The sequence below is a fragment of the Argopecten irradians genome, unplaced genomic scaffold (genome assembly GCF_041381155.1).
Source record: "Argopecten irradians isolate NY unplaced genomic scaffold, Ai_NY scaffold_0401, whole genome shotgun sequence".
Taxonomy (NCBI): domain Eukaryota; kingdom Metazoa; phylum Mollusca; class Bivalvia; order Pectinida; family Pectinidae; genus Argopecten; species Argopecten irradians.
Genome location: NW_027187868.1, coordinates 22309 through 37482, shown reverse-complemented (window position 1 = coordinate 37482; position 15174 = coordinate 22309). Strand labels below are relative to the sequence as shown.

The 15174-nt window shown below is 34.9% G+C and overlaps 2 protein-coding genes across 2 annotated transcripts; both read left to right on the top strand.

Moving 5' to 3' along the window:
* Positions 1 to 2220: 2220 nt before the first annotated feature.
* On the top strand, positions 2221 to 4236 carry LOC138312629 (uncharacterized). The gene is made up of 2 exons (XM_069253427.1): positions 2221 to 2958; positions 3536 to 4236. The coding sequence occupies exons 1-2, from the start codon at positions 2596 to 2598 to the stop codon at positions 4097 to 4099; spliced, it is 927 nt and encodes a 308-aa protein (XP_069109528.1). The 5' UTR covers positions 2221 to 2595; the 3' UTR covers positions 4100 to 4236.
* Positions 4237 to 4453: 217 nt separating this feature from the next.
* LOC138312630 (uncharacterized) lies at positions 4454 to 8656 on the top strand. The gene is made up of 3 exons (XM_069253428.1): positions 4454 to 4463; positions 4796 to 5626; positions 6046 to 8656. The coding sequence occupies exons 1-3, from the start codon at positions 4454 to 4456 to the stop codon at positions 6534 to 6536; spliced, it is 1332 nt and encodes a 443-aa protein (XP_069109529.1). The 3' UTR covers positions 6537 to 8656.
* Positions 8657 to 15174: the final 6518 nt, after the last annotated feature.

Below are 15174 nucleotides of genomic sequence, written 5' to 3'. Positions count from 1 at the left end.
GCTGGTCCGGGAGAAAAAATAAACATGTTAAATTTTTTCGCCGGACCTATAGGATAGAAATCGTCCGCACTGATTCGTGTACGATCCATGTATCCCCGTGTAATATCCGAGATGTCCATGTAGATACCGAAGTATCCTTGTGAAGTCCGGGGCCATCCGTGTACTAATTTTCCTACGGAAGAACGCTGGTATCTACGGATTGCACACGGAGTATTCCCGGAAGCTGCACGGACTTAACACGTCCTAGTGTCGTGATATTCCGTGAATATCCGTATCAACATCGGGTTCCTCCGTGAAATAATCGTGTCGAGACCTGCACAAACCGTAGCACTCCGGACTGTTCGTGAATCATCCGGTACATCCCTAGGGGTTGTCGGGAGACAACCGGATAGTTACCGTTATTGAGTGTAGACAGACCGGTGTTGTTCGTGTTTGGCATCGTATCACGACCGCGTTAACATCGGCATTATGACGTAATAGAGCATTTGGACGCCGGATGTTCCCGGATGATCAAAATTTCCAATCCGTGGTGATCCGGCGCCTCATCCTTGAGTGTGCGAAAGGGGCTTTAGAAAGAGTATTCGTTCCAAAGTTTGACAAACAGCTCTTAGTGCAAATAAGAAATGGTATCTGCTACTTTTTGGAATAAAATTTACTTTCGATTTTATTGTAATGGCCATACTTGTTAAGCCATCATATTATGCAGTTTTGTTGAGATGGATTCCTGCAGTTTGCTAGCTGTCTTAATTTAACAATATTTTGTGTTGTAATCAGTTGATTCAGAATCTTTATGTACTATCCTATCGTAAAAATAAACATATAATGTAAACATAACATGTTGTTTGTTTATTCGTACCTTTAAAATTTGTCTGCATCTAAAAAATAGGGTGGTGCTTAACTTTCGACTGTTAATTGTGTATATATGCAAAGTTAATATTGGATCAGAGATATACTTGGTTCCCTGGATCAACTTGCCGGTGTCCTATAGTACCTCATTCTCTGTAATCCAGTAATTAATATCCCTCTCATTAACATCCACTGAAATATTAAGGATATATAGTAAAATCAACTTGTCCATCCGTCCGTGATGTAAAATTACGGTCAATTTTGACATCGTACTGTAAAACAATTTTGCTTGTAACGATTATTTTCATTGACTATAAAATTTCTTTACCAGCCCATAAAGAAAACAATGGCGTCGCAGTTGACCCTAAAGTATATCTCATGCAAAATATTTTGAATACCACTGTGGTCGTAAAATGGCCTAAAGTGATAGCTTTCCTCTGATATTTTATTGTTATTATATATGTATACTGTATGCAAAACCTCGCTAGGTTCATGTTAAGCATAAAAATTCTACGTATATATGACTAAAATACATTTTTTTCTAATACCAAAATCCGTTTGCTTTCACTGGTTTTCATTATTATCATTTTTTGTTTTCTATCTTTTTTTATTTGATTTTTTTTTAATGTTTTTATTTTTTTATTATTATTTTTAGATTGAATGTTGGTAATAAAAGTTCCTGGTTTGTATACATATTAAAGATGTATCAAGTAATTGCTTAATGTGTCGTTTTCGAGAAACAAAACGTTCAGTAAATATAACAAGGGATCAACTTCAAGAAATGAAAAATACGTAGGCATTAAAAGAAGAGGACTAGGCATATAACTATCGGACGTGCATAGCCGGCCAGGGCTATTATTTGTATCATGATCTGATTGCATTACATGACCTTTGAGTTATCTTAGCTTTAGAAAATGAATTGCTGGTGAATCCGTTATTGTTTTTTTGTTCAATTCATTCGAGACTAAATCTCTCAGCCAATCCTTAAACACCAATATGGATGTAAATGAAGATGTTTGTTACATTGCATTTCAATTCCCGAGACTAAAATCTCCCTGCCCCCCTCAACTAAAAGTAAGGAGTGTAAATGAATATTTCGAATCTAGACTATGACTTTACAACTGTATTACTATCTGTTGCGCATTTAAAAATGTATCTGTAACGTCAAAGTTGTATGTATGTATTTGGTAGTATGATACCTTGGGTACGGTCGAAACATGAAACACAAGTCACGCAAATGGCTGTGATCTAACAACTCATTTTATTCTAAGAGAAAACCCTGATACCGGATACTGAGTAACGCACGTCAATAAATGCGGAGTTTGAGGTGTGATTCAATACTATGTCATATTTCGTTATTTGTCTTGCAAATGGAAAGTCGTATTTTATTTGTCGCATACTGCATACCATTTTTATTCGCGATTTCCATCTTAAAACAAATCCCCGAAGGTTAACATTTGCGGATTTAGAAATTGTCCGGAAATTCTTATCACATTCAATTATGTAAATATTTATTCGCGGAGATAAAATTTCACGACTTTACGCAAAATTCGCGAAAGTAAAACGCACGCGACAGAAAGTAATTTAACAGTAATTTCCTTTTGGTTTATGCTCTTAAAATGAATACATGAAGTTTATGCCTTTCAATCTACATTGCCTTATGAAAACATGAAGCTATTGAGAAAGAAAGAAAGAAATGGCATATATAAGTGTAAAGACAATTCCGAAATTTGAACTATTATTTGTTTTATGACAGAATGCAAGACGATGGAGGAGCGAGTGAAGAAACCACTGAATCTACAATCACAGACTCTCAAAGTCAAACCACCACGTCACTTCACAAAATATGTTCTAGGGATAAAAGAAATCTTGACCGAGTATAGGTATGATATTAGTCATCAAAAGATATGTTCATTACAAGACTCAATGAACCTAGAGAAAACATTCCAAGATGCCTTGTCTGAATATGAGGTGGAGGTAGTATGTGTGACAAGACACGAGAGAGATACTCTAGACTACTTGAAGAGGAAAAGCAGCACGGATGCCAATGTTGTCGCGTGTATTCACCTGGAAGTTGAAAATGAAGATGGCACTTTACGAGTACCAAAACAGGTAGTTTTATAGATTTTTCTCCTAAAACAATAAATATCTTGAATATATAAGCTATTGTTCTGATTATTTAAAAAAAAAGTTATAATATCGTTATCACTCGTCTTTATCTATTTCTCATGGGTAAGTGTTAGCTGTTTGACCAAAATGATGATGATGATGATGATGATGACACGATATAAGCATAATGCTAAAATGTAGTTATTATGATAAACAAAAACCCAAATAATTGATGATTTCTCTTGATGAAGTCAACTGAATCAAGCTTTCAATGAGAATGATTCAAGTACATGTATCATGTGATACCAGGATACCGTTTGTGCGGGACTATTGTTTCTCTTGGTCAGGAAATGGCGTTAAAATGAAATCCAGCGTTAACTTCATTTCAGCAGGAATTTACAAAGAGCTATGTATTTCATCCCCAATGGAGATGCCAGTCCCTCACAAACGTTATCGGGTATCACGGGTCCCATTAACGAATTCTAGCAAACCCTAGTACATGTAAATGAATAATATCTTAAATTGATAAATTCTACTAACACATATGTTGATGGTGATAATAAACCCTTTTATCGTTCAGAATCGTCGTTTACTTGGAAAGAAGTATCCGTGTGAAACCATCATCAAAATTCAAGAGGCAAACTGTGTAATGGAGCAACATGTCACAGCGAATTTTTCCGAATTCCAACCTCTCGCAGAAACAAACCAAAGACGTGAAATGATCACCAATTGGTTAAAGAAATACGAAGAAGGTCTCAAAGAAATAATCTCTGCATGCAAAAGCGAGAGCAAAAAAATAAAACAAGTCGTCGGTAATTTGACTGATGATATACTGAATAGCACAACTCAGGGCAATATGGATTTTTCAAAAGAATGTCAAAATGAAAACGTCATGACATTTAAATCTTTATTGCAACGGGAACTTCCAGATAAGGCCTTGTGTGAGAAGGTAATGCAGGTCATCAGCGAAATGATCAGCTATATCCTAGTCAACATAGAGAGGTTTAAACAAGATTTCTTTTTCATTAAAAACAGATATATTCGGGAAATATTTGACAGCATCACCAGGATAATTATCAGGAGATGTCGACATTTTGAAACGGAATGCATTGAAGTAACCAACTGGTTGAGGTCAATTTTTTAAAAAGAAGGATGAAGAATTGAAAGAAGCACTTAATCAGTCGTTACAAAGCTTGCACGGGTACTTCAGATGCGCTTTAGAAAAGGAACTCAAAATTGTTCAGGATCTTCAATTTACGACTACAAAAACTACCCCACCAAAATATCGTAAGTGAAAGTTTTCAAAACTTTGTGTTCGTATGCAGGTAATTACTCGCAATTTATAAACCAAAACATACATAATGAATTAAATACAATAATAAATAATATAAATCTTAGAATTCATTACATTTGTCGATTCCTTTGCAATACAGTACAGTACAACAGTTCTAATGTTCCTTTCTTTTCGATGTTGCAATATTACACAGGCATACATGCGATGTATTCAGGTAAATTCAGGTCAATATCAGATGCTATTTATAGGTCAAATTTTGACCTGAAATCGACCTGAAATTCATATGAAATTGACCTAAATTTGACATGAAGAATTTTACAGGTCAATTACAGGTGAAATGGACCTGAAATTGACCCGAATTCATATGAAGATTTGTTCATGTCAATTTCAGGTGACCAAATAACCAATTAAATTTTCGTTTTTTTCACGTGACTTTGACCTCAGGTAATTTCAGGTCAATTTCAGGTCAAGATTGATTTGAAGATATATTACCTGTGTAATAATGCAGATTCAAAACAAACCAATAGTTCTTTTTTCATATTTCAGCATGCCACTTGACATCCTTTTGCTACGGAGTTGTGGATTCTAAAAATGATCAACTTGTATTTGGATTCAGGGCAGAGAGTTTTGATCGTATTCATGTAACAATAAGTCCGTCTCTGAAAGCATCTATTGACTTGAAAACAATCAGAAAGGCAACACAGGAATCCAAAACTGTAGATGTGTATATTGGAAACAGTCTTGACTTGCCACTCATTGATAGAAAACGTCTCTTTAACGTTATCGACAAATATTCTGAAGAACTGATGGAAAAACATTCCAATTTGAACTGGATGGACGTCAGTCCTGTTCTGTCTCATCAAACCTGGCTAGAAGAAACGCCATGCATTGTGATATACTGCTCCTGTAAAGGGATACGCCCTCTGGATGAAGAAGTATTCCCGAGAGAATTAGATGGGGTGAAGGTTGATGTTCGTGAAGGATTTTGTTCGCTATTTAGCGTCACAGACCCAAAAGAATACAACGATCCTCTGCGAACCGGGATAAGTATCGGAGGCAAGGAAATGGAAGGATGTGGTTCTCTAGGTACATTTGTACATGAGGCTGAAGACAAAAAGTCTGTGGGATTTCTTACCTGTCAGCACGTGTTTTCATCACCTGAAATCGGAAAAAGTGTCGTCCAACCTTCTCTAGATCACTACAAATCAAATACTGATCCTGAGAAAACAATTTGTGGTAAAATCCGATCCATGTGTATGAAACCGGTGGAATACAATGGAAAAGAGATAGGTGTGGATGTTGCGTATGTGGCTATCGATAACCGTATTCCAAAGGAATTCGAATTTCCAGACATTCCGGAATCCATGATCACAGAACGTAAGTTAAAATTTCCTATGTCATTGTAATTAATTATCATTGACAGTGAACATTAAAGTACAGTAATTTGTATCGCGATGAGCAGTTTTCGGTTATCGCTGCTAGTAGTCCGCTAAACCTGCCTATATTTTTTTGGCCTTATATATATTAGGCAAAAAAAAATTAAAAGCCTAATAATATAGGCAGGTTTAGCGGACTACGCTACTAACTACTATAGTTATCACTAAACCATTTGAAAGAAAATATTTGTTTTATCGTTTGTGTTTGAACGCGTTTTATAATACCTACATAAATTAATTTATATGGCATTGTGATCCATTAGTTATGCTTTATATTTGGTTTCCTTTGTTTGAATAACAAGCCACGGCTGGTTTTCATTACTGTTTTGCTATCTTAAACGACATCATTTTCATTTACAGATTTACAACAGAATCCGCGGCGGATGGGACAACCAATTTTGCATCTGGACAACAATCACATTGGCCTAACAATCTACAAACTTGGTCAGGCTACGGGGCTCACCAAAGGAACGTTGGGTGCGGTCCGTGCCTTAGTGAACTTTGGAATGGATGAAAGGTTTAAAAATGTTTATCAGGTTTCAAACAAAGACAAAGCTGCAGCTGAACCAGGTGACTCTGGCTGCAGTGTGTTTATCGCAAACAAAAATACCCTGTCTGTCATTGGGTTGTTACTAGGCGGCACTGGAGATTGCAAAACGTTTTTCGTCATTCCGATCGGTGCAGCATTGCAAGCACTCGAACCGAAGCTAGAAATACATGAATTTTCGAGTGTTAATCATCCGCATGGCGGTGCATGTACCTCGTCGTCCGATACAGACGCTAGTACATCCGAAACGGCTCATCCTACACAACTTTCGAAAAGTGTGTCACCCTTTTCCGGTAAGAAATAGGTGAAAGTCAAATTCATCAGATCATTGCGTCTGAACAAAGTATTCCGAACGAAATATAATTTCATCCACATGAACATTACTGCATTCAAACACGAAATATGTTTTCTTGGAATCGAAATATTATTGCGCTCGAACGAAATATTATCGCGTTCGAACGAAGTAATGTTGCGTTCGAAGGAAACATCATTGTATCTGAACGAAATGTTCTTGCTTGTAGAAGATATGTTATTTCGATTTATTAGAAGATTTATCATGCAGCTAGTGTTATCGTTCCCTGCAATCTAGTAGTCTGCATCATTGGTCAAGAACGATAACTTTTATTAATATTGTTACATGATCTTTCATGCAGCTAGAGTTATCGTTTCTTGATTGCATCACCAAGAACGATAATGCAATTTTAATACAAGTTATACATGCTAGTTGTAGTCCCTATTCAATGTTAACTAATAGATGGAGGGCGTAGTAAGGTCATGCGTACTAATTTATTTTTACACATAGCTATAATAGCACAATATCTGCACAGGCCAGCCACTGTAACAGGCGACAGATTTGGTATGGAGACAAGTCAAGGTAATCTGTACCTTTTACTTTGTAATTTAAGCTGCCCACCTCCTCCCCAACATCCTCCTTTTCTTAGTCTTGAGAAATTTCTAGGACAATATATGATAATGTTTTTTTTTTTTTTTTTTTTTTTTAATTATTAACTATTATATTTTTTTATATTATCTTCATATTTTTTAGTTGAAATTTTTATTTAAATTGTATACATTACACTCATTGTCTATGATTAGAGATTATTTTTGCATAGTCTGGATTATTGAACGTCTAGTAATGTGACACCATACATAAAGAAAGTTTTCGCGAGAATTTTGAAAAGCGACACAGTCATTGGCCAAATTGTCCATGATATCAATGCGCCAAAACTGAATTTGTTTTAATGTAACTAAGTTCTTGAAATTAAATTATAAGCATTATTCTCAATATCGTTTAGGTTTATGAGGTATCTGTGAAGAATATCCATCCGTTATTTGTTTATGACTTCATTAACCCAAAATATATTGAGAGAATAATGCTTAAATGTGCTGCCTCTTGACGATGAAAATTTGGCTTTGGAAGAAAAACTTGTAAATGTATTGATTTCCTGTATATATTTTATACTTATACCGGTACATATTATTGCATAATTGTAATATATAAGGGCAGCCATAGTCATAAGCTTGATTATTATTGATCTTTTTATTCTATTTTATCTAAGTATTCTTAAAATTCTAACACATACGCCTTAACAATTCCAAGCAAAACTCATGTTTTTTTGTCTCTAGCCCAGTCTCTTTCTCTTTTATCTCTGTTCTCTTCCTTTCTTTCTCAATCTATTGTTTACTACTTTATTTCTCTTTTCCTTTTCTTGTTTCTTCTTATGTGTGTGTATGTGTGTAAAGATGAGTATGTAAGTGAGGACTTTTCTTGTTTGTGAGAAAAATAGAATATATGTATGTGAGAACATGTATGTGCGAGTAGGTGCGTGTATGTGGTGTAAAGGGTATGAATGCTGTGTGATGCCTTTATTTACACCAACAGCTCAATTATATTTAGTTAATTAATTAGGATCATTAATATTACTAAGGAAGATTTGAAAGGACATATGATAATGATGAGTGATTATGAAAATGAGGATGAGTTATATATGATGATGACGATGAATGATAATGATGATATGAATAATAAGGATGATGAATGATAATGATGATGAGATGATAATAAAGATGATGAGGATGATAATGAATGATTAAAGCATTGACGATGGGTGGCCATGATGATGAGTGATGAAAAGGATGAATTACTGTACAAATAATGAGTAAATGTAAATGATGAAAGGATTTGATTAGTAAAAGTGATGATGAATGGCTATGACTTATAAGAATGATAATTTTGAGTGTGTTGATGAGGATCAATTATGACTGATGAGGATGAACTTTTAAATGTGAATTAAAACCTGGTGAGAATGATAATGATGATAAGAAATAATGTGCATGATTAGAAGGAATATGATAAGCTATATAATTATAAAATAATTAATTTAACTGTTTTTGTCTGTATTATATTACTGCTGTTGAAAAAAAATAAAACAATTACAAAAAAGTATCTGTTGTATGTTGTAGTTACTTTTATTAATTACTTTAATTAAAAGAAGAATTATGGCCTTAGGACGTCACCCTGAAGAACTCAACGTTAAGGTAATGACGTCACTGAAGGAGTAATATTGACTCGATTTTTAAAAAATTGAAACACCGAGTCGATATGCTATATATCGAACCTCACGGGACCATTTATTAGCCAATGAGAATACTGGAAAATCAGTACATATCTAATGTATACAATGTAATATGGATAGTTATTGTTACGAGTTTATAAAGACACGAAAATGGAAGTACATATTCGTTAATTTTGTCGCTTCTATTTTATTTCAATTGTAAAAGAAACAAAGCTAGGCAATTATTCATCTATAGATACATTGGTCAAGGAAGAAATGTTGTTTATCCCCTATCGTGCAAAAAATGCAATATGCAATATGTCGGAGAAACCAGCACTCCGCTCAACATCAGAATCAACGGCCACCACTGTTCTATCACCAAAAACAAACCAGATTACGCGGTGGCTAGACATTTCAATATGCCGAGTCATAGTTGGAGGGACATGCAGGTGGTTGCCATTGATCACTGCCCCACTTGGACTGAGCCAAATCGTCGCTCTAGGGAAAGGTTCTGGATCACTAAACTGCAGACCCGATATCCTCAAGGCATGAACGAGCGATAAAGGTTCGAACTCTATTATGAACTCCTGTATTAAGCTATCAATATTTTTCTCACCAATATTTATCTGCTGTTTAATTTCTGCTATCGTCTGTTTGACATTGGGATGCTGGTGCTGTGCTCCCCTTTGGGAGCAATATCACGGAGTCAGGCCATCTGGGACGACTTTACTTGAGGCGAGTTGTCTTACTCAGTATTGTTTTCATTTGTTTACATATTTTATGGTTACTTCCATGAAATCTTATCGTACAACGATTCTCTTCATTTATATATACAAATATTTTTATTTGTTTACTTGAGTTTGCCCAGTTCCATTTTGGTTCTCGTACCCATATAGTAAGGACGTCCTTATATATACCGAGATTCTCATTGCGGGCGAGTGTACTTATAAGACGTTATGTCCATCTTTTGTCTATAAATCAACAGCCTGACACCTTCTCTGTTTGATACCACTAGCGTTGCACACATTTATTACATAAAGTGTCTAATTTCTAATTTATAACTAATTTTAACTACACACCATTTTGGTATGCCTTTCAATAGATATACAGTATGTCCCTATAGTCTACCTGTATGTCCTATATGTGTTCATTGTTTATGTTTTTCTGAACGTCTGTGATCGTCCTTAATATGTAATTTTAATTGTTCTTCTTGTGTCTTGACAAAGGGGCAGATCGCCTCGACAATATTTTTGTTCACACTGTTAGAATTATTTCTTTGTCCTATATAGATATATTTATATATGTCTTATCAACAATAACTCGTCAACGAAGACAACATTTTCTATGTAATCGAATATAAATTCCTACCTGATCCCGGTAATACTAAACTTTATTTTTATTTTTTTCATTTATCCAATTTGAATTCGTAAAAAAATGTGATCCGAGTCCAAACAAGACTTACCGATCTAGTGTTACATACATTTGTTTCAAAATTTTCTTTTTAAATGTAAATTATAGGTTTTGTCTTTTATTAAAATGTTTCTCCCGACTTTTTGATTTGATAGTGAATAGATTGCGTCATTACTAGGATTTATTACAGAACAGTAAATAATACATATTTACATTTCAGTTGGTTTGATAAAGTTGATTTGCATGTATAATTGTTTGCTATGCATCGTTTCATTAATTCTTTCTTTTCGGGCACTGTTGACAAATCAGCGGGCTAGATTCCTCTACTCAACATCACGCGGAAAACTCTCCTTCTGTTTGGTACCCGCCGAATAGAGGATACTTCTACATGATATAGTGTGGGGAATATAGCCCGACGATTGCTCGAGAGCCAAAGCCTGCGCTCTAATACAGAGACAGTGATACCCAACATATGCTTCATTTGAAGATTACGAATACAGCGACGCTTAGCTTCAAAGCAACACAGTCAACCACAATGTACCGTTATACAATTCCTTTGATGTACATCAAAGAGTGACATTACCTTTGTCTTCTGATGCCTCCATTTTTACTATGAGGGGTGGATATAGCGTCAGTGATAGAAACCCCTGGAATATCGAGGATGTCCCGACTTTGGGTTGTGGCCCACGGGGATCTATTGTATCTTATCATGATCATGAGCGGTAGACAGTCACAGTACCAATTAAATACGAAGAATACACGTATACGTGTATAAATCAAATTGAGCATTGGAGCATTTTAAAGATGCTCCACCGCCGACATAGCATAAATGATATTCAATATTTGAACAATAATTGGTGTATTATCGTGTATATATATGTCTAATTAACACAAAAAAAATATAAAATAATTTATTTTGTCTTTGGTGCATGCGTAATCAGTACATTATTCCATATAGGATATAGTGCCACGGAATTTTTTCGGGATGCAATTATTTTTCATATTTTTAACTTGAAGTAAAATTAGAAGCTCATACTTTTCAAAGTTGGTAATGGTGTAAAGTAAGTAACTTTTGTAACTGAAGAAAAATACTAAATCGTCTTCTCCTGTTTTTGATAGTGAAAAGATAATATTTGTCGGCGGTGGAGCATCTTTAAAGTTAATAGCCAATATCACTGGAGCATCAAAAAAACAAATGTCTCAATACCACTTGTCAAAGGTATATATGCGACATTTACCGGGTCCGTATCAGTCACAGTGCATCCTGAACTCCTTGGGTATTATCTCCAAAATATGCACTAATGTATTCCCCGAGCAGTCACACTGATGATCAATAAACACACGTACAGTGTCTATTTTTATGTATTTTTTCTAATCAAGCGACTCATTGCAAATATATAAACAGATACAAACAGCTGTCCTTGCTGTGTTCATCTATTACTACCCCTAAGTATCCTTAAATGTTCTACATAGTATTGTATTACAATGATTACTCGGTGCCTCTCAGTGATTATGATCATATAACTCAAAAATTACAGAAAGACATAATCATACAGATCATAATACTAATTACTCAGAAAGGGAATTACGAGTAGTCTCCCCTACCTGGGGTATCAGTGAAACAATTTCTAACACTACCGAGCTATCGAGTACTCCAAGTCACAGGGACTTGTAACGTAGGTTGTGAGAAAGTCTGCTGTGTATACATGTGTTTTATAGGCCTATATACTATATAAAAGGACAAGGGAACCAACGGCTCGCTTGGAAGAGGTACACCTGCCTATACAAAAGTCGCCCATATTCCGTCAAACATGGATAAATATGTACATATTTAATACCAATATATTCTTAAATAAATTTTCGACATGGAAAACACCAACTTCAAACACGAAATAATATATTAATATACCTTTATTTCACTATGAATGTGGAAAATACAGTACCTATTCCAAGCGAGCCGTTGGTTCCCTTGTCCTTTTATATAGTACTTTCTCACAACCTACGTTACAAATCCCTGTGCTCGAAGTCACCAATGCAAGTACTCATTGCTATCGACCACTCACTCTTACCGAGCACTCACATTTACCGAGTATTCACTTTTACCGAGTGCTCACATAGTCCGCTTATATTAGGCTTTTTATTTTTTTTAATACGCAAAAAAATGAAAACAACCTAATAATATTGCCATGTTCAGCGGACTAGTACTCATAGTACCACATAGATACATTATATAGTTCGTGTTGTACGGGTTCATTATGTTTTTTTAATTTCAGTCGCTTTTATTCCATCGGCTGTTATGTGAAGTCTCAAATTTAAGTGATGTTACTTTTAAATAATTTGGAGACATGTTAGATAGACTACATTTAGATTTATGAAACAGATCGTAGTACTGTAAATGCCGACCAGGACACATTGCGCGCGGCTTCGAGAATCCTAAATAACTCAAAGTTTTGTTTAAAAATATGATAAAAAGTAACTGTAATTTGACTCATTTGTATGTCATAAACTAAACTCCAAAATTTCTGTCGAAAAAGTTATGCAGAATATGTATTTTTGTGACTCTGAAAAAGGACGAAATTCGGTATGGCAGTACTGTACGTGATGGCTGCCGTGCGCTTGGGGTGTTCTACATTGTACGAAAGCAAATTTTAATTTGGTCATAATCACACATCGTAGGTTTTTTTACCAAGTATAAAACTTACAAAACAGTAATCGCTTATTAAAATGTCAGTATGATATTTTGGAGAACTTTGGATTTAATTTGTAATTTCAAGTTGATATTAGCATATATCTGTCAATGTTTATACGAAATGGCGATCGTGTTTTCTCGTGGCGGTCGAAAATGGAGTATAAACAGAGTAAAATGTATGAATACCATATGTTTAAATCTGCATATTATTGTTGAATATTTTTATTTACACTTTTTGAAATTAAAATAACGCAGAAGTTCTCGGATTGCCGTACTATTTATTACAATAAAATGCAAACAAACATCGCAAGCGGCAGTGTGCCCACCATGTTATTATAGTCCAGTAAAGATAGGGTGTTACCCCAAAATAATTGCAACAGATTTTTTTTTTTTTTTCCATACAGATCTGACTTTGTTTTATGCAAGAAAATAATTCGCCACAAATAAGAATTTGGGAAAGTGTTTTTCTTGGCCCCCCAAAAAATCAGAAAAATAGGAATATTTGCATAATTTGCCAACTTTGAAGCCAAATATAAACTTACATGGTTATCATGAGTCAGGGTCATTTAAGGACGGCCTTCCATGTGTCGTCGTATTAACAGCCAGGGTCATTTTTTAAGGAGCGAGCTCGCTAAGGTGTAGCAGATGTGTGTACTGTATAGTCTCAGCATTGTCAACCTTGTTAGCTTGATGTGTTTCATTTCGAGCATGTGATCCTAGACCGAATCATCTGTCTCTTAAAATGAGCTCCTTTTCTTTTTTGTTGTCGTTTATTGATAAGCTCATTAGCTCTTTTTTGTTGTCGTTTATTGATAAGCTCATTAGCTCTTTTTTGTTGTCGTTTATTGATAAGCTCATCGGTCTGTAGTATCAATTTTTTAATGGTGTGTGTGTGTCGGTAACAACAAGTGCGCAGGCATTGGAATGGTGTCATAGCGCTTGACATATACCGTAATCGCTATGAAACTCGTACTTTCTCCATTCTAAATTTTATCCAAAGACGCATTTATCAAGCCTTATATACCAAACCATTCCGTGTACACTTTAAAATAGCTATGTATTGTTAGGTCCGTAGCAAGCAGTACGGCTTTAGTTAATGGTTTGTCATTTATTTCTGAATACAAATCCCTTGTACACATTCTGATTATTTAGTCAATGAAGATTGAGGTTTTATTAGAGTTACAATTTATTATATTTTCGCTACCAAAGGAAACACACAGTAGAATCCGAGTGACCATCGGGACACACTAGACCCGGTGCACGATACATTACTATGAAGGTATGAAATAAGAATTACACCAGCACTATTGCAGTTTTTAATAATGTATTATCTTAGTTTTAATCAACGTCTAGTTTTGTTTCTGTCTATCAAACCTCTTCACGCATCATGCTTGTACATATAAGTGCTGTTTTTCTCGTTAATTTATAGATAAGATCTTAACACTAAATTTGATCCGGCAACATATTAAATGACACGACAATAAGTCATTCAATATATCCTTTTATTATGGCTATCCGTCTGGGATGATCTATTCCGTCAGTCGCTATAATTATATAGTTAGTTGCGATCGCCGAAGACTAATGTGTTTTTCTGTGTCATTTTATAACGGAAATGATTTTAATCAATATTTTTTATTGTTTACTGATGTGTACACTGCAGTTTTTGTACAGATCTTTTAAATGACACGCGCTAGCTTTAATATAAGTTTACGAAATTCCCGGTTGGTAAGGTTATATAGCACAGAAAAAAAAATTCTGAAATGTAAATATATAAGTGTATATTACATTTGAATACCGATTTAAATAAAACTGATTTCTTGTTTTGAAATAAAAAAAAAAAAAAAAAACAAAAAAACAGGCACATGCCGATAAACAGTCTTACCTGTCATAGTCTACCTTTCCAGCGACCATAACTTGGGGTCACACATGATACATGGTCTCTTAAAACAGGTAAAACATGATCACATGATCACAGGGTGTTGGTGTGACAATTAAAGCCATCAATTTACTGGAGGCTGACTTTATGAATGTGTAAGGCACACAGTTAATCAGACCGAGGAGTAAGAAGTTATCGTTTAATCTAACTATCTTCTTAAGCGACTCGTTTACACATAATGCGAATCATTTTAAGTTACAACTTCGAGCTCTACAATACCAAAATACATGGTACTAAAAGCGAAGCTGAAACCACGAGATACTAATCGTTTAAAACAGCATTCTAAACATTGAAGTATGAACTTTTCTTCCAATTATATGTCTGAGTGGCAACCTTATTCATGTTTCCTGTA